The 19,943-nt window shown below is 43.2% G+C and overlaps 1 protein-coding gene across 10 annotated transcripts in view; it reads right to left on the reverse strand.

Annotated features, from left to right (window-relative positions):
- The window catches only part of HDAC4 (histone deacetylase 4), a 257,588-nt gene that overhangs the window by 85,598 nt on the left and 152,047 nt on the right, over nucleotides 1-19,943 (reverse strand). For 8 of the 10 annotated variants that reach the window (XM_075153823.1, XM_075153824.1, XM_075153821.1 and 5 more), the window contains 3 exons: nucleotides 17,551-17,701; nucleotides 13,169-13,289; nucleotides 7,441-7,562 (listed from right to left, as the gene is read on the reverse strand). In XM_075153823.1, the coding sequence (XP_075009924.1) occupies nucleotides 7,441-7,562; nucleotides 13,169-13,289; nucleotides 17,551-17,701 (394 nt within the window). The remainder of the gene's footprint in view (nucleotides 1-7,440; nucleotides 7,563-13,168; nucleotides 13,290-17,550; nucleotides 17,702-19,943) is intronic. The other 2 variants (XM_075153822.1, XM_075153820.1) reach the window with 1 other exon arrangement.

Here is a 19,943-nt window from a genome sequence, read left to right on the forward strand (position 1 = left end):
GAAGCCTGTAGGACATGGCTCGAGGGATGCATGGTTTCCTTAGAGCTCAGCTGTTGCGCTTCATTTTGGAGAAATCACTCCAAGTTACCACTCTGGATGCCATTCACACGGTGCTCGTGGTCAAAGCTGTCCCACAGAGGACAGGCACGCACTTGTCACGCTCTCCTAGCTCTGACTTGATTTTCCTTTCTGCTAGATGCAGTGGCCCAAACACCAAGTGTCTCAGCTCTGACCAAAACAAACCTGGGCGCATATATATATATATGTATACACACACACATACATATACAGGTGAAAGCGTGCACACTCCTGGCAGTCCCTGTGAAGCAGAGATGGAGCTGAGAGGACCAAGAAGGAGAAGGTTGGGTTCACTGAAGGATTGAGGGCTAGGTCCTGAGCCTCCTGGAGCCCCCGCTCCCCAAAGGTGACACTAAACCAGAAGACTTTATTTGGTCTTCTACTGGAAGAGGTTTCTCCTTCGATGCCCCGTTGACAGTACTCCTCAAGAAGTGCTTTGATGGGAAGTGCTGGCTTTCCCCCATGGATCCCCAGCACTCATGCCAAAAGTGCATCTTGCTTTATCAGAGCCCTGAGCAAGGAAAGGGGGTGCCCCCTCCTGCCTCTAAGCAAACCTCGGCACCGGAGAGGAGCACCCATGGAACACAGTTCATAGCTGCTGGCGCCGAAGAAAAACATGGGAGCAAAGAATTCCCTAGCATGCATTTAGACATGATTGTCAGAAGAAGTGCAGGGACTAAAGCAAGCGTTTGCTGGTCCTCCAACTGCACTTTGGTTTGTTCTGCTCTCTGAAATTTCAATGGGCTGGTCTGAAGCTATTCTGTAGCATCACAGTAATAAAATAATTTTTGTTTTTAATGTTATTTTTGGATTAGAGAGACCGATGTCCTCCACTTGGAGCAGGAAACAATATTTATAACAATAGGGATTTATCATGCAGGTCAGTGTCTCCTCTCAGCAGAGCACACCCCAAGGCAGTGCGTGGGTCCCTGGGACACAGCGAGTTGCTCAGGAAGGCCAGACCTCCAACCACGTCAGCTGGAAGGACAACGTGGGTGGGAAGGCAAAGATGCTCTCGAACTTGAATGACACTCCATGCTGTACAAAGCTCAAAGATTTTCTCTGAATTATACTCCTACACTGCACTGGGATTTTAGCCTACTCTAATTTCCTCTAAACAATCTTTGTCATAAAACAAACCACTTAAAACACTCCAATAATCAGAACCAACTCGGAGAGGTATTATGCCTTTCTTGACAAATGCAGTGTTTTAATTATTGACAAATCCTTTCTTTTTCCCTTTTCTTTCTTTTAAATGCAAGAAGTTCAGAACAATTTCACCTGCTTAGCTGCAAATAATACTCAAACAACTCTGTGCTTCTGCAATACTGCGAGGAAACCAACATAATTACGGGATGCTGGATGCTCTCCTCCCTCAGGCTCCTCTCTCTTGCACAGAAAGAGAGGAATATTAGCAAACAGGAGATGGTTAGTGCCAGCCTGTGGGCTCCCCATCATGAGCCAGCGAGTGCACATGCTCTGATTTGTGGTGCCTGGCAGGGACATGCAGGCAGGGAAGGTCCACGCTGCCTGTTTCATGGCCAGCCCTGGGTGGGCAGCGAGTGATTGGGACCCTGCAGCTTAGGTACATCTCACCATCGTCCTCTAAGTGCAAGCTGGGGCTTAGAAGAAGTCGTCGTTCCCAATCTGCTCATGCTTGATTCAGCCAGAAGAACACTATCAACCTTTTCTACTTCTTTTAGGAGGCTCGTGGGGTGGAAGTTGAAGTGGTTGCTGGGACCATCAGCAGGGGCGATGTATTTGTCAGATTCCTTCTGCGGCAGGTCCCAAATGGTGGTGGAATTCAGGAAAACCACTGGCCAGGGCAGCCCTCCAAGTGGCAGATGGGCCGGACTCTGCCCATTTGCACCACATATGGACAAGTACGAGGAGAAATCTCTTTTCTGTTGCATTCCTTTACTCCTTGAGGGAAGTCACTGCAGCAAAGGGGTGCCTAAGCCATGGTCTGATGAGGCCAAGCTAAAAATTGGACCTTTCCTGCCAGTTCTTAACTGCATGGCTGTGAAGGTTGAGGACAGCTTTTTTTTCTTTACCACAAGCCCTAAGACACAGACACCTATAATGAGTTCGTCTTCTTCTGCCATGACTTGTGCAGAAGGCAAGAGACATTGCTGGGATGGGAGGTTTTCAGGTAGGATACTTGTTCTTCCCTGGTCCTCAGAGAAAAGGAGCTGAAAGGGGGGTCTGTGACACTTTCTACTTGTTATTTCTCCCCAAGTACATATCAAACGCACGCACACGCTCATTTGCTATCTGGGCAGGAAATTCGGAGACAGGTACTTGCCAAAGATGTCTTTGTAAGCTCCCAGTCTGGCATTCAATTCAGTCTAGTTTTGGAAATAGTGGAAACTCACACCCTGAGATGCTATCCCACAGCTCTGCAGTGAAAACATATTTGGGACCACAGGAATCCCTCACCTCCTTAAAATCTTCGTCCCCATCAACGTCCTTCTGATCTTCACCTCCCCAGTGCAGCCAGCTGTGATACTGGAGGGAAAGGAAAAGGCAGGACCCAGAGCCTCAGCGATGCTTCACAAAACAGTGACCGTGGCTGCAGCAGCCGTGGGCCAAGTAGCCCCAGGAATCGAGCCAAAGACACCAAAAACCAGCCATCCATTGCTCTTGATGGATGCAGGAGGAACGAACCACAGCAGTTTGGCAAAAGCCAGTGTGTTGAGAAGCGCAAACAAAAAAGGACAAAATGAAACAATAGCGCATTTTTGATAACATCAGCTTTGTCAAAAATCCCACCTCTGCTGACACCTCTGTCAGGAGAAAGGTTTAAAGACCAGCAGCCAGTCCAGGGCAGGGGAACCAAGCAGCAGTAAAGGGAAAGATCCCTCCCGCGTGGGCATGAGGAGGGTCGAAGGAGAGCGGCTGTCTCGGGAAAGGTTTGCTTTACCCAACAGCAGGAGCAAATCCATGACCAGATCTGAGCCTGCTTCACATCCCGCATGGGTCCTACAGATGCAGCCATTTTTACAGTTATGACTTAGGAGAACATCTTTTGCGAGTACTTCAAAAGACATTAGCTGTTTTTCTCACTTTGGAGTCAGGTTTAAATATAGATACAGGGATATGTTTCCAGTTCATGCATCCCAGCAAGCTGAATGTGTGTTGGCCAGGTACCGAGTCTGGCAAAACTTCTCCCAATGTTAACAACAACTAGTTGAAATGCTGTGGCTTTCATCAGAAATCCTGATTAGCTGTCAACTCCCAATGAACGTCAGGAATCCTCACCCTACCTCTATGCAGGAGTAAGCGAGAAAGCTAGTGTCTGACAGGACATGGTCTAGCCCTGCATAGGATGTAAAAAAAAAAAACCAAAACCAAACCAAAAACTCTACGCAAGCAAGCGGAAAAGCATGTTAAGAAGTTAAATAATTCTCTTCAGTCTTTTACGAATCTCAATGACGGTGGTTGTGTTGGCTTTCTAATTAAGAGCATGTTTTAATATGTCCACTGCTCAAATTCCACAAAGCAGGGAACACCATGAACGACCTTGCTCCTGGGGAGAAAATGAGGGCATCCTCATATTCCTTAGAAACACAAAACTGAAGAGCTACATTAAAAAGAACTTCAGCAGCTCCAAGAAAGCTGTTGACAAACAACTCCTAGGGTTATCAAAACAGGCTACAAAAGACTGCCCCAACCCAGACTCTAAAATCACTCTGAAAGGATTCTCCAGAGATTTTCTTACAGGGTCCCAGTACGGCACATAATGAAGCTTCATTAAATTCGGAAGGCGCCAACCGTGATCGGGGGGCAGAAAAGGTCATATTTTCCCCTCTCAACAGCTGTCAACAAAATGCGTACACTAAAGGAAATGTATAATAAAGGAAACTACACAAAAGGGGAAATAAAAATCCTGGTGTTAATCCAGTTATTCAACAGCAAAAGCATAAGCAGCACCAACTGAACTGTTCTCAGTTCAGTTAAAAAAAGGAAGAGCCCCAAAGTGTTCAGATAGAGGGAACTGAGTGAAATGCATCCCCCAGCCGGGCTAAAAACAGGATTCAAGCAATTAGTAGCTGCACCAGCCAGCAGCCTGACAGGAAAACAATTTCATGCAGAAACCAAACAGCCAAGAAACTGGAACATACTTAAGTAAAACAAATCAGACAGGGTAGGATTTCAGGGGACAGGATGCATTAGGAGCACGTTGCAAGCGTTGACTGTTTCCCATGCTGAACGTTTTCAAGCACTCTTAAGACGTTATTCATGCACACATCCACTTCTACCAAAGCGAGCGTGGCCAGTTCACTGGGCCTCTCCCACAACACTCACACTCAAGTTTTAGACTAGCAAGTTATCTCCAAGTGTGCGCAGAGGGATAACCTGTGACCACATCATGATGCTTTAAATAAGTGAGAGTAAAGAAAGGTAGTCTTTTTAAAAACCCAGTGCAATGACATATTTATTCTTCCCGAACAATTTATCAACGCGCAGGACACGCTGCCAACTCTGAAAACGCGCTCTAGAAGAAACGATTGTTCAAGCTGCCTTCCTGCAGCCCCCTAAGTCACCCTACCCCTAACGATGATGTTGGTCAGATTCCAGCCCTGCTAATCAGAACTGTATTGTGATGGACTCTGTCATTTGAACTGCAAATATTTAATCAAATTTAATAAAATTGGACTACATGATATGGTGGTTTTAAATTACAAACACAAAGCCAGAGTTTTGCCTGGTGCCAAAAATCTGAAAAGCTCACCCATAATAAAGAACTTTATTTAGGATGGGCTCCAGCCTTCCCTGCCTTTTGTTTACACCAGACTGTTCAGGAGCCTTTCTTCTCCAAGCAACTTAACATTCTTGGCAATGGGATTTCTGCAGGATATCGCTGTGCCAGAGACTGAAGTGCTGTTGCGTTGAAAGGAAAATAAAAGAAAACAACAAAAAAATTTCTCCCCTGAACCTTGCAAGTGAACTCGTATGTATCACAGACCAGTCCCCAAAAGATTAATGCTGGTGCCCAAAAAGAACAGGCATCAGCATTCTGGAAAAACAAAATCAGCTCAACATCTTCCTGATTTAAAACAACAATGATTTTGGTTGCTTCCATTTTTAATAATGTGATTAGATACATTTATCATCCTTAATTCACCCTGTCTGGCAGGGCTTTTATTCAGACAGTTACTTATTGAGGGCTCAAGTCTGGGAAGCAGCAAAGGGGCGAGATGTGCAGATGCTTTCCTTCTCCTGCAGAAATCCCCTTCCACAACTGGGAGCAAGAAGGGCAACTGATCCTCAAAATTAATCTGACAAGTAAGGTCCCCTGAAGTTATGAGCAAGGGAGGTTTCGGAGCATGTCAAAGCCCGTTTATGCTATGGGGATGCTAATGCACCAGAAATGGATCACCTGGTTTCACAAGGTGTAGGAAAGAGCTAAAAATCTCCTGGAATCACGCTGTCCACAGGCCCTAAGCAATAGGTATGGTGCCAAGGGATGCCTCTCTGCGTGGAAACGTTGCAATTTCCCAGAGGAGCCCGAAAGCCTTCAGCAGAGAGAAGCGAATGGCAGCAATGGCTGCTAGCAGCCCGGGCTTGCGTTCCTCCTCCCAGGCAGACAGGTACGCCAAGCACATATTTGTGTTTCACTGGCTTCAGAGCTGAAGGAATTCTCCGTGGAGGGTAGTCCTCCATCAGCACTCACCTTCCCTAAGAAAGGCAAAGTCCCAAAGCCCAGACAGTGTCGCTTTGGCTGTCCCGGGCACTGACAACACAGCAGCATCTACTGTACCTAATTGGGTTTTCGGTCTTTCATTATCTAGGAGCAGAGATTAGAGGATGCCCCACCCTTCAGGAAATCAAGTTTTCCAAGCTCTGCTTTTGGAGTCTTCCAGAAAGGGAGCAGTTAAAACTACCACCACCAAAGGTACAGGGTGTGCCCACGAAAAAAACCATATCCTGGAAAGGGCTTGCCGATTTTTGATTGACTTCTTGTGCAGCTGAAGTGTTTGGCACTTGCCACCCAACCCACCGTGCCCGGTGGAAGACAGTCTACTGCACAGCAGGTGGGAATCCATCCACAGATCCCTCCAGCAAGCCAGGTGCTATGGTTCAGAATGAGAAGTTCCCAAAAAGGTCTTTAAATCCACAGAACTTTAAATCCACAGAACTGGTAGTCAGGAGGCACAGGACGTGTGTGAGGAGGTGTATTTTTTTCTCATCAGGTGGTGAAAGAAGAAAAAACACCCCAAGTTTACAAAGGTAATGAGAATTGTGTTAAAACATCCACTACACCTAAGAACAGCTCTACTTCTAACTGTTAGGAGAAGTGCCTTGAGAACACCTACATCCCTCCCAGAAGGAAACGGAGGGGCTGCCAGCTCTTGGGAATTGACTTAGGGCCGCCGACTTGTGCAAAGACAGTAGCAAACTCACAGGGAGATTTGGTTAACACGCCATCACCACTCCTTATCACAAGGATGTCACACTTCTTGAGTACTGCTCATCCCTCCACATTTGAAGATCCACAAAGCACACCTGAAAAATAGCTAGGCAGCACCTGCAGAAGGTACAAAGTTCAATCACACCTCTGCTTTCCTCTCACCTGCACTCCATCTTTTCAGAAAAGTTTCTTTCCCTATTCTGAAGCAATTTCCAACACACAGCACTGTCAGCAGCATTGCTCCCCAAACTGGGACGAGCTCGTGGAAGCTCAGCTATTCCCCGAAGGAAGCAGCCGAGGATCACGAGCTGGCCAGGTTAGAAGCTGAGGCTGTGTTGGCTTAGGCATGCGATATGGAGCTGGGGACCACAGCCAACCAAAACAACGTGGTTTACATAATATATAGTTGAGAAATAACTGACCTGCTTAGCCACCGTGCAGGGAAAAACTTAACTGAGAAATAACTGTCTAGGTGTGAACCAAAACCTTTGCAGGAAGTCCCGACGCTTTGACTGGCAGAAACATTTTTATTTATTTTAAGTATAAACTTGTATATAAAATGCAAATCCCAGAAGAAATGAACTTTTCTTGGTACTTTTCTCACTCAGCAAACCATACTTCGACTTCAGACACCCAGATCTCTGTATTAGCTTTGACTTTGTGAAAACATCTCACAAACTGTGACACACAACTCCGCTGTCTCCTGCCTGCAGCTTTGCATGTCTGCACACCCAAAGCAACTCCAGCCTCCCTCTAACACTGCGCACACAGTGACAGATGAAGGGGGAGCAGGATGGAGTGGGTGCTTGTTAAATAAATCACCCCATGAAATACACCTTTTCGGTAACACACCTTTTTTTAAAAAAAAAAAAAAAAAAAAAAAATAATAAGAGGACCAAGTGTCACAGCAGGCAGTAGGCAACACAGAAAATCAACGTGAGCGCTACCTGTTTTTCTGAGTGGGAAGTCATCTTTGGAATCATACATCCCCAGTACAGGGTGATTGTAGGTGCCGGATACGCCACTTTGGGGTGGGGAGCTCTGGTCCAGAGAGCTGTGCTGCGTCTTCCTGCAGAGAAGGAAAGAGAAAGAGAAGGAAGAAGCTTTATGCCAGTGACACACAAAGGGAACAAGTGCAGCTTCACCTTGTCTGTTATCTTAGTTAGTGGGGAACAGTGCAAAGGGAAAGATCTTGGGACTAGCTTTCTCCTTCTGGGCACTCATGCAAAAAAGAAACTAAGGTCTAATATACAGGGAGGTAACTAAACATATGCTTAATTTTCAGTACAAGAATTACCCTGTTGAGCACGGCTCAACTCATGAAGGTATTTAACCATGAGTATAAATTTAAGCATGTACTTGGGCTGGGTTTTGCTAAGTCATATTCTTGAAGCTAAGCATGGATGTCGTTACTGCCCTCAACCGTAGCACGAATGAACAATTTCCCTTCACTGAATAGAACCCGGACATAGTAGACAAAGTCTAAGGATGAAACAAAACCAAAGGACGAGCATGTTAGGTGCCACACGTTTAAATTGGCTAACAGCAGCCGTACTGCATAGGTGGTCTTCTGCCTTTTGCTTCGCTGCCTCCCGACCCAAGTACTTAGCAGAGATAGGGCCAAAGTACTCAACACCTTTCCAGATTAACTTCTCGAAGCTGATAATTTATAGCTTTGTTTGAGCAGGCTGCTGGAAGTAAATTACAGTCTGTTTGCTAAGGATATTAAATAATGAATGAGTTTTCTAAGCCTCCTACCAGTTTGTTGGCTGCATCTTTCCTACTTAATGACTCGTGCCCAGCCTTGCCATTTCTCAGGAGCTCTACCAACCCCGATCAGCACAGACCTGGGGAAGTCTCCAGACTGTGCATGTTAGCAGAGTAGTTACATCAACAGAATGATTGATTTAGCAATACAGGTGACAGCCACGCAGCTATCAAAAAAATCCTAGATTTTAAGCTTTAACAAGCAGAATTTAAACCCTGTATTACTTCTTCGAATTACTAAAGAATATGGGACAACAGAAAGCGAGCACTTTGCCAAAAGAAGTGAAGATTTGAAATTTTACATTGCTTAATAAGCAGGCATTCTTGGAGACCCTGGTTAAAAAATATTCTCCTACAAAAGGTTCTTTAAGGAACCAAAATGAGCCATCCCCCCAGTTGAAAATTACACCAATTCATCCAATTCCTTGAGCAGTACGTTTTGAAAGCTCAAATCAGAAGTAGGCTGTTTGGTGAGATACATAGCATCAATTCCACTACAAGTTAAACTCTTCAAAAAATAAGGGGCTAACAAAACATCAGGAAAATGCATCAGATTTTCTACATGATTTTGTTACAAAAAAACCTCTGAAAAGTTTAATTGAACATCGACATCAAAATTTTCTATACCCACAGTTCTTACCAAGCAGTATGATTCACTGTGGTTTCCTAATCCTCCCCCCTTTATATTCCAAACTTCTCTGTACGTACAGGCAGAATAATTTTTCGGGCTCTTACACAGTTGTATTTTTCATTAGCATTCGTGCACATCGTGTACTCTTTTACATTCGCACCAATAAATGCCCACATGCACGCACAGTTTAATCATCACCTGAAATCAAAACAGAACCAAACTGAGAAATATTTGAATCCCTCCCGAAAACAGAAGTCGCTTTCTCTGCCCGGATCTGCTCATACCACGGGAAGGCAGCACAGAGAGATGTTTCACAAACAGGAAGCCGGGACGCTGCAAGCCAAGAGCCCTCAAACCCACCACGTCACACAATGGCATTTTTTGCTGTTGCCTATACAAGCAATACACTTTTTCTTTCTCTTTTTTTTTTTTTTTTTTAAATCATGACTTAAGCTGCACAATCGTGTACATTGAAGCTATTTTCATCACTTTGTTAGGGAATGTGCAAGGGACTCAAAGGGCCTGTTTAGATGTGCTTCGGAGTTGCTGAATGACAGATATTTAACTCTGCAAACAGGAATACATTATATTGCTCGAGGACTGGGATCCAACACCCTACGCTGCTTCGAGCAAAATGCACTGGTCTGCATGCCTGTTCAAGAATTTCAGAGGTCTTGAAAGGGATGAAACTGTATACTATATCGAGTCTGCAGGCATACCTTCACATAACACATCCCCTGTTCTTTGAGCAATGAGGTCCTTCAAAAACCCATGCGCACGGCAAAGCACGCATGATACTTCAAACATATTCACGCAACGTAAACTGAATACATATTCAAACATACGTATCTTTGCTAGAATGTTTTGTGTACAGAGACTGCAGACACCTATGTACATTGGAATAATTCAGTGTGTAATTATATCTCTCTACCTCCCTACCATGCAAATACTCACTTAAACTCCCTTTCATTATTTGCTACCGCATTGAGTGGCTACTTCCCAAGCGCATTTCTGACAACTTCCTAGGGAAATAATAGCCCTGTTTGCTAAGCCCGAGGTGCTCTGTCTGTGTTCCTGCTAAGCCACTCTTATGTTAAGTATCTTGAAGAGCAAAACCTCCTGGGAGCAGGGCTGTCCAGCGGGTTCAGAATCCACGGGAGGGACAGTCTGACAACGAAATTCAAGAGAACCTCTTCTGTTGCTGCCTATCATCAACGTAATCTGAAAATTATAGTCCACAAAGCTATTTTAAACAATAACATATAGACTGGAGCTGTATATGTTAAACAGAGTTTACAAAGTGGCTTGAATACCATAGAGCTGAAGACTGAGCGAGACCTCTGCGAAAGCCTCCAAGAAACATTACTGAGCATTACCAAGTTCCTTTCTTTCATTGAAGACTATGACTATACTCTGCAAAACCTCTAAAACTGGTCCCTTTTCATCTCAAGGGCTGATCCGCACGTGTGCATGCGACAATGCCCTTTAACATCGGTGATTAATTAGAAAATATGCACCGACTATAAACACTCAAGGTTGCACCAGCAACCAAGAGTGTTGAATGAAGTTCAAACAGATACAAGATACTGAAGGCAAAAGCATCTAGACATCTCAGTGGACAACTGAAGCCTGGCCCAAAGGGCCAGGGGAATGACAGCTATTTCACATGTCAGTGGAACATATTTCATGTCACAGCCATTGACGTAGAATCGTTGTGGTGTTCAATACCCTTAGGAGATCTGGTTTTTTCCAAGTAATGCTTTCAACTTTTTAAAAAAGGAATTCACAAACCTTAATAAGACCAAAGGAAGTGCTTAAAAGCAGGCGTGTCATTTAAAAGACTATTTCAGCATCTGTTACCACTTAATTGGCTTGCCTGCTCACAATAGGAGCATCAAGTCTATCTTCTGCAAGCCTCGTCTGCGTGTGTTAAATCCAAACACCACCCAATTGAATCACATTAGAAGTATGTGCATACATAAATATCTCTATAACGAAATTGGTAACCCATGAGATGCCATATAAATAAATACTAATATATAATTAATTTGAAGGTTTTCTCTTTTTTAAAAAAATATTTTTTGAATATAATGGAAACTAAAACTCTTCAGCTTCTGCCTTGACAGAATGAAAGGGAGGATTTTAAATCCTCCACCGCAAGATAAGACACTGCAGTCATGCAGTCCTGCTGCCATCTGCCCTCCTCAAAGGCTGAGCAGAACGAGCTCTTGCCTGCCTGCAACTTATCACTGAGACAGACCCTTCGAAAGATCTGTGAGGCCTCCAAGGCTCTTTCTTCCCTCTTCACAACTTGTTAGAAACCAGAATACTGATCCTCTCCCCACCACGAAACAGTGGAGGGAAGATGAGGGGATGGCAAGCCCGTTAAATCCATAAGAAAAAGGATGTCCCCTTGTGCAAGGGTTTGTAGTTGTCTCTACCTGTTGGCATCCCTGGAGCATCACAGGAAAGGGATGTTTTGATTAACATATGCCTCAATAAACCTAAACAATATATTGGTGCTCAGAAAGTTCTCAGTATTAGCTTAAAACAAAGCAGGAAACATACTGAAACCTTAAACACAACTTGGCTAAATAACCTTCTGCACGACCCCTGGCCCTGTAACATATACGGTATTACAGACCGCTGCTCTTCGATTCATCTCTTTTCTCTTTTCTAAATTCACCTGTGATGGCAATTCTATGCCAGGTTTCTCTAGGACCAGAGGATCGAAGGTTTTGGAGGAAAGTACTCATTTACTATCCTTAATTCTAATTGACTTCATACCACTTTTGCATTAACAGGCATTTTAGCCAACTGGAAAAAAAAAAAATGGAGAACATAGTGGCTCAGAGAGTCTTCAACCGCCTTTAATAAAATCCCCAAATTTCTTGGTGAGTCTCAATTAAGAACAGTGGAATATCAGTTATCTAAAAAAGATATTTATGTTGATTAAAATTCAGTTTCTCCTATTTCTTCTACCATCCTTGATATCGATCTAGTGGGCCTTAAATATTATCTTTGCATAAACCAACATTTCACTACTTTAACCAGTGCCATAACCATACAATTTTCAAGTCTCAGATTAGATTTTCAGAGATGTGTTAAAACTGCTCAATCTCACCCTACTGGAATAATGTTTGAATTTTTCTGCCAACTACTCTTCAGCATTTCTGTACTGGCTCATAGCTGGGATACCTTTCAAATGTAATTTCAGCTTAGTTTCTTGAATTTGGAAACATCTTCTGGCTATGACCTCACCATCCCTGTATACATGTAAATTTCTTAAGACTTAAAAAACTGTCAGACACTCAGCTTGAACACAGATTTGACAGCAAAATTTCGTTGACTTTTGTCATTCAAAATTTTATTAATTTTATGGTCACTAAAGACAACATCCAAAAAGCTTTTTTTTTTTTTTTTTTTCCTTAATATAGATATTCACAATGTTATAGTAGTGGAACTTTTCAAATCATCTCAAATTTTCTGATTTTCTTTTATACAATGAAGAAGTGAATTTCTGGAACTGAAACTTGTACCTTGTTAATAATGCCATCATTTATATTTGCTATTTGAAGTAATTGAATGCATTTGAACTAATTGAGGAAGTCACTCTTTGTTCCCGTGTCATTATAACATCAGCTGTTACCTTCTCACCCCACATGACATTTGGGTTTTCTTGGAGACCAACAGTTGAAAATTTTCAGTTGAAAACATAGATGTTGGGGCAATTGCGATTAGAAGTTCAGAAAAAACACACTTGGTGTTTCCAGCAGTTGACAGGGAAGAGCCAAGTAAACAAAACTTCTAACTTTGAGAGATTAAGATAAGCACTAAGCATTAAAGGCTTTAAAAATGTAATGCTAGCTCAAATATCCTGAGTTGCAATTCACTAAACATAAAAAGTAACTTCCCCATTTTACTGAAGTTCAAGTTTTGTAGCACCTGGCAGGACGAAATCCTGGGTGAAAAGCTAGAGAACATATAAAGGTTGATCTTGATGGTAGAACTTGCGAGTTTGAATAATTGTGGATTAGAGATGCCAGCAAAGACCTCTACTCACAAAATTACTGCGACCATCACAGAAGATATGAAAATTATTCACATTGAAACCCTCTAAAAAATGCATTTTGGTAATGTACAGCAAAGTCAAACTCTGGTTCTATCACTGTTCTGGTTCATCCAGTAGACACATCAGGTCTATTCCCCACATCTCCAGCAATTGTGAAAAAAGGTGGCACCGGCTGAATCATAAAGATAAGCCCAGTACCACTTACCCATACCAGAAGCGAGGATCACTGGATATACAGTGGTTGAGATTCCGGTGTGCCAATGCCTTCTTCTTATTTAAGACAAATTCTTGTAATTTCATCTTTACTTCTGTGCTTGCCACCGCACCTGAAATGTCAAAAATAAAAAAGGTTATTTAATCAATTCACGTACTTTAAAGAATTTAAATTTCTAAAAAGATTCAGAATTAAATCTTTCATTTTCAGTCCAAAAGAAGAACTTTTCTTTCAAAGAGAAAAGAACAAAGCACCTCCAGTGAGGAGCTCGCCTTTTTTATTCTTGCCTTTAGCTTTGCATATAATCACAACTTATGTTTGAAAACAGAAATTTAATCAGAGGTTTATCATTTCACTATAAAAGATTTCTGAAGAAGATTTTTAAAACTTGCATAAAAATACACTTAGAATAAAGCATTTGTACTAGGTATTCCAGCTTTCTTTTAATCAAAGGTATTTAAGAAAAAGGGTCTTGTGTACACTCAAGTTTTTAAATGTCACATCTGCAAACAGAAGGGGAATGAGACGAATGTCTCATATGTAGATTTTGTCTTGAAAACTCTTGTAAATAGGGACCTCTTTGTTCAAAAGTATCTGTGTACAATAAGACCTACATAATATTCCAATTCATTTACAAGTGTGTAATCTATTTCTTCAAATAGAAAATCTAACATTTAAAGAAGAAAGTCAGTAATTTTGTAGCGTAGAGTTAAAATGTCAACTGTGTAATTTCTAATCATTATTTCCTCCACAATAGAGACCAGTCTGTTTTACTGCGATGATGGATTAAAATTATCATTCGGTTGACAGAACAGATTCGCAGGCAGAGTTCCTGATGGAGTAATGCATAGAAAGTTTGGCAAGCAGAACATGTGGAAAATGATGGTTCATCTATACCACGGCGTAAAGCAAGAATTCCAAAGGAAAATATCTGGGCTACAAGAAAATGAAAAGGCCAGGAAAACTGTCTGCTCTATTGGGAATAAAAACTTAAAATACGACAGGGTGATCTTTTGTCTCCTGGATCCTACTCAACAATGACATTTGACAGACTGGGGAAACAATTTTTTGTATCTCCGCAAGAGAAGAAAACTGAAATGTTTCTATAAAGCACTGCTCGAAGATGTAATATTATTCAACTACTGAAGTCGCGTTGAAAAGCTTGAAAATTCACCTTTTTGAAGCCCTGCTTTCTCACTAGCTCTACAAACATAGGTTTGGCATGTAGCCCAATGGGAAGTTCAACTGAGGAGCTGGAGATAAATTCATACGAGTGTAGCAAGCCACATGGCTAGACCAGAATAGGTGACAAATTCATGCTTAAAGGCCTTCTCTCTCCAAAAAGTGTCATCTTTAATCTATAAGCATCTTTAAAATAATCCAAGATGGCTGTGTTCTGTCAGTTTTGGATAAATCTGACATTACTTAGAAGACTTGAAGCTAAACATTTTTGCATCCTGAGGTTTACAAAAGCTCCCCTGGCATGTCTTCCTCCTTAATTAGAAGCTGAAAGGCCCCATATTTGCTTAACAAGATGAAAACTTGTAGGCTTCCCCTTCCCTGGGCAACACCAGAGTCATGGACCAAGCTGTCATGCAAGACCTTCTGACCATTACTCAGCTCTTGACCCTTGAGTTGAAAGATCAAAAGGAAAAAAACAATCTAACTCACTTTTAATATACTACACTGGGTTATTTTGGACCCAGTCACATTGTTACAGGCAGAAGCACTGCGCAATATCCAGTAAAGATGTGAAAGAGGACTCCAAAGGCAGAAAGGGACAACCTGTCACATATGCGATAGTATATAACATGCAGGGGTATAAGCAAAGACGACAAGAGCAGAAGTCAGACATCAAAAGCTCATACGTATGGAATAAGCCCATAGGCAGGAAGCAAGACACTCAACCCCAATGGAAGCAGAAGGCACAGCAGAGTAAAAGGAGGATGAGAGAGAAGGAACCGGAGGGGCAAGAGCCCACACAGCAGCTCTGGCGGGGGGAGAGCGGCTGTGCACGGTGGGGAAAACCAAGCTGTGAAGCTGGCCTATTCACTTTGGAGGACCCGAGTGTTTAAGAGGAGCAGGGAGCAAAGAGCAGATCAACTGATAAGACTGCAAACAGGAGAGAGCCACAATGAGCAAAGTACTGCAGACAGGATGGCTCTAAAGAGCCAAAAGACCGGGCCAGGTTACTACCGCAGAGACAAAAACAAGTTACATATTGTCCCAGGATCAAATAGTATCCGAATATAGGATAAGGTAGTGGGAAGAGAATAAGAGAGGGCGGAAAGAGGACCAGGCTCTCGTGAAAGGAAGAGGTTGCACAACGCAAGAGCAAAGGAGCAGAACAAATGGAAATTAATGGGAGGAAGTCCTTAATGATTAGTGTGGGCTGATCACAGCTGGCCAATTTGTAGGAGAAAGTCCAAGACAAGCCACAGTCCAAGGCTGCCTGAGCAGCAAGGGACTGACTGGTCCAAGCCCAGAAGGGTCTGGAAATACCAATGCACAGGACCGGTTCTAGGTTCAATCTTAACAGTGGAAAGACAGGACGACCAACTATCGCTCCTTATCCTGCGCAAAAACCACCTTTACTCACATATACATTTTCCTTCCTTTCGTGGAAGTCCTGCTTTTGATCAGAAGCTTTATGATAGTTCACGAGGGACAGGTTAAGGCTCCCAAGATGAGAATGCAAAGAGCTGATACTCTTATGTTAATCTAAACCAATTTGTGACTTGCCTTCTGAAAGGTACAAACCAATGTATTTGGGCGTACAGTGATGGAGGAAGGAAGGAGAATAAACTATACTCTACATCTATTACGCACTCTTCATATTTCAGATCAGGACAATTTTAGCTGTGTTGCGCTTAGCAAAATTTTCTGATGTGAGAAAAATAACTTAAGTATTCTTAAGAGCTGAGGTGTTATAATGATTATACACCATAGTACTTCTTAAATAAAAAGTAATTTAAAAATAAAACTGTAGCCATGGGAACAGGATCTTCAACTTAACATCCCCAAATTCTGTTTTTTTCCTTTACACCTATGTGTTTCATCCAAAAGGTGCTTCTGTGCTTTTGCCATTTTAGAGAGATTCGGACATTTTTATTTATTTTCAAATTACTTTAATGAGAATAGCCAGACATTAATTTTGCAGAAAGGCCCAGCAAAACACTGACACAATATCAACAGTTGATGAGAACAGCAGGGTGAAGTGGAAATGCTCATAGCTTTCATCCAGTTCGAACCGACTGCCTTTATTTTGGAAAGTAACACAAAGCAGCCAGAGGACAACAGAAAGCATCGCGTGTGGCAGCCAGCTGGGCACCAGAGTGGCCAACCTGCATTATCATCATCTTTCCTCACTCCTTAATGTTAAACTGCTTCTTTTAAGTAGATTCTTATCCTTTGGTCTTTCTCCTAGTATTTAAAATGAGCGAAACCCAAACCAAACACACACAGACACGTTGGACCTCCTATGAACTGCTTTGCGAAGATATTGGGGTATTCCCTCATTTTGGCTGCAGCTTAAAGCCTGCCATTGCAAGATGTACATGAAAGGAGTGGGGAATTCAACCTTCAGATTATTTTTTTTAGTCTCCTAGACCCCAGTCTTTTCCTACTAGAAAAATTCTTCTTGGAGCTTTATCTTGTTCCTGGTCCCCAGACAGCATCCCATCTCCTGGTACCCTTCAGCCCTCTCCGCTTCTTCCATCACTGGCTTCTTTATTTCATTTGAAATGAAGACCTAACGAATTGATAGTACAACTTGGCGAGGTATTTGTCCTCCCATTCACTTCTAAAAGAAAACCGAACAAGCAACCAAAGTGTCTTTGATAAGGAGATTTGTGAGGCCATAATCATTCTACTGAATCTTGTGAAGTGCATAATGACACGTGGGAAAGCCAAACACGATCTGTAACCTCATGAAAGAAGTACTTTCTGAATGAAAACACTTTAAAGCTAAGAACTGAGAACTCGGTTACATCTTAAAAGAGTGGAATTAAGAAAAGTAAAAGAAAAAGAAATGCAGTGTGCATCTGGTGTATTTTATGGGCTTAATATTCTGCCTCCATTAGGAACGCTGCCAAAAATACTTCAAAAAATGTTAAATCAAGTAAAGAGACGATACGCTTCCTTTTGAAAAACGCTAAAATGGCATTTAGTAAGACAAAAATGAAGATAAAGCATAGAAATACATTTCTCTCTGAGCCTCAATACCTCCTAACAGTTTACATAAGCTCCCTGTGCAGCCGAGCTCTGTAGAGAGGCTATCATGAAGGTTTCTCCAGCTTTATAAAGCTGCTTTATGGCTTCCATTCATCTGCTCTACCTGTCACCACTGAAACAAGTGAGCTTTTGCTACTTACTCTCTTTTCCTTTCTCTTTGTTTTTCAGCTGCTGAAGTTTCTGCTCTCGGTGCTGCTTCTCCAGCTCCTGCTCCTGTCGGTGCTGCTCCAACTTCCTCTGGTGCTCCAACAGCTCCTGCTGATGCTTCATTGCCAGCATCTCCTGCTGCTGCTGCAAAGGGATGAGGGGAAAAAGCAAATTAACACCGGCAGCCTTCCCAGTGCTAAACCAGAAGCTGCTATCAGGTGACAATAACATTGCTTAATTCACAGAAATAGGAAAAATGGCATTTTCCTCGTCTAGAGGCTCCTGCACTAAGACTCACAGGCACTTCGTGTAGTCCCATTTCTAGTTCAGGACAGCACTTATGCTAAACCACAGGCACTATATGCTCCAGGCTTCAGGGCACAGTCTGTTTACAAGCACAAGCATCCTGTTCAGAGAGCACCTAATCTAAGAAAGCGACCAAAAGCTTCCGCCTAAATAGGTGCTTCCCCAACCACTTTGCGGCTGTCAAAGGGTGCGGCTGGGTCCCCGCTTCTGCTCTGCGAGCCGTCTGCTGCCACGGCTGCCCTGCCGGAGCCTGGATCCTGCGCTGAGCCAGTGCAAACCACTACTCCAGCAGGATCTTCGTTTTCTCTCCATCGTCTGTTTTAAGTAAAACCCCATTAGGACGCTTTAATTATGAATACTCGTATGTTCACCATCTACAAACCTTATGCTGAAGGAATATTGTTGAGCTCACCAACTCACTCGCAGCAAAATACGCCATCATCAACGCGGGCTTTGCAAGACCAGTTCAGTTCCCTTGCGCATACGATTTTTTGAATAAGCTTTTAAGTATATGAGTTTGCATTCTTATTTCTCCAACAATTCTTCTCTCTGTGTATACACAGGAGTTCCCATGGACTGGGACAACTATATCTTTTTAACTTCATCAAACGCTGGTTACTTCCCGTCTGCCGTACAAACCTCACACCCCAAGCTAAATGCAAAAGCACTAGCTGCCTTGGGGCACGATCACCACCCATTTCTGAGCCTAATCATAAAAGAATCGATTCATTATAAAAAAAAAAAATGCCAATAATCTCTCAAGGAAGGATTTACCCCAGCCCTCTTGACTCACACACATTCACGGGAAGAACCGAGAGACAGGCTGCCTAATCAAGGTCAAGATTTGCAAAGCTTTCATCAAATGGGATGTTCAAGACTTGAAGCACCAAAAGCCCCTGCCCCTGTCCACTGTGCACGTCCCACCTTGGGTCTCCAAATCCCAGCACCTGGAAGATGTGCGTGGACACACTAACTTCCTGGGAAATTTGGGGTGGATCTCCCCATCCATTTTGGGTCCGGGGGGATTCCCCCAGGACTGGAGGTGACGGTTTGATCCGCCGGGCCCTGGGGCGGTACCTGTCAGTGCTCAGAGAACACCCCACGTCTTGACAGCCGGCCAGGAGCAAGCCGGGCTGTGGAAAAGCAGATGACAAATGACAAGTCTCAGCAGCTTGCAGCTTGGCTAGGTGTGAATGGATCTCCATGGGGCTTGCAAAAGGCACTTCCCCTGGCACAGGGCTCCTCCCTTGAGTTCCACTGAAAATTGCTTTTTCTTAAAAAAAAAAAGCTCAAACTAAGATTTACCACCTCCCAATTTCATTCGCACCCTCTCCGGCAAGATACATGCTAAAGCCAACTACTTGGGCTGCTCCGACTACCCCTGCAAACCCCCCCGAACGCAGGAGCACGCCAGCTCCCCGCCGCCCCCACCGCCTTACGCCCGCCCCGCACTCTTTACGTTGGCAGCTTATAAACTAGCAGATTGATTTTAAGCTGGCAACCTTAACCTTCAAAACCCTTACCGCTCTGGCGATAGATGAGGCTTCTCCGAGGCTGGATTTAATGGGTGCCTGTGCTCAGATACCACCCACTGCTCCAGGTTCACAAAATCCTCTACGTGGAACGGGATCGGGCCAAGCCATAGCTATTAAGAGGGGGTACCTGCTCCCTCCAAAAATGTGTCTCAGTCCCTCCTTCTCCAAACCCTGACAGCATGTGTGTACTCAAGACTCCCATCCTATGTACATTCATTTTTCCTTCTCCTTTTGCACATTTTTCTATTTATGCTTTTGACAGCATTTTCTTACTTTAATTTGTGGTATGGTACATTTGTACTATCCAGTGTTTCAGCTGCGGATACACTATCTACGATACATATAAAATTATACAATCCTATATAAAGATGCAAAAAAATAACGTAAGAAGTACTTTACAATCTGCCTGGCTATCTGCTGGAAACTCTTGATGGAGGAGTCCCTGCTGCTGCCAGTTCCAAGCAGGCAGACTGTTGTAAAACACCGAACCCCAGTTAGCAGAATTTGCGGTGATTGCACCTATGTTTCCCTTCCTAATTCTATTG

This window comes from Calonectris borealis, chromosome 6 (genome assembly GCF_964195595.1).
Source record: "Calonectris borealis chromosome 6, bCalBor7.hap1.2, whole genome shotgun sequence".
NCBI lineage: Eukaryota > Metazoa > Chordata > Aves > Procellariiformes > Procellariidae > Calonectris > Calonectris borealis.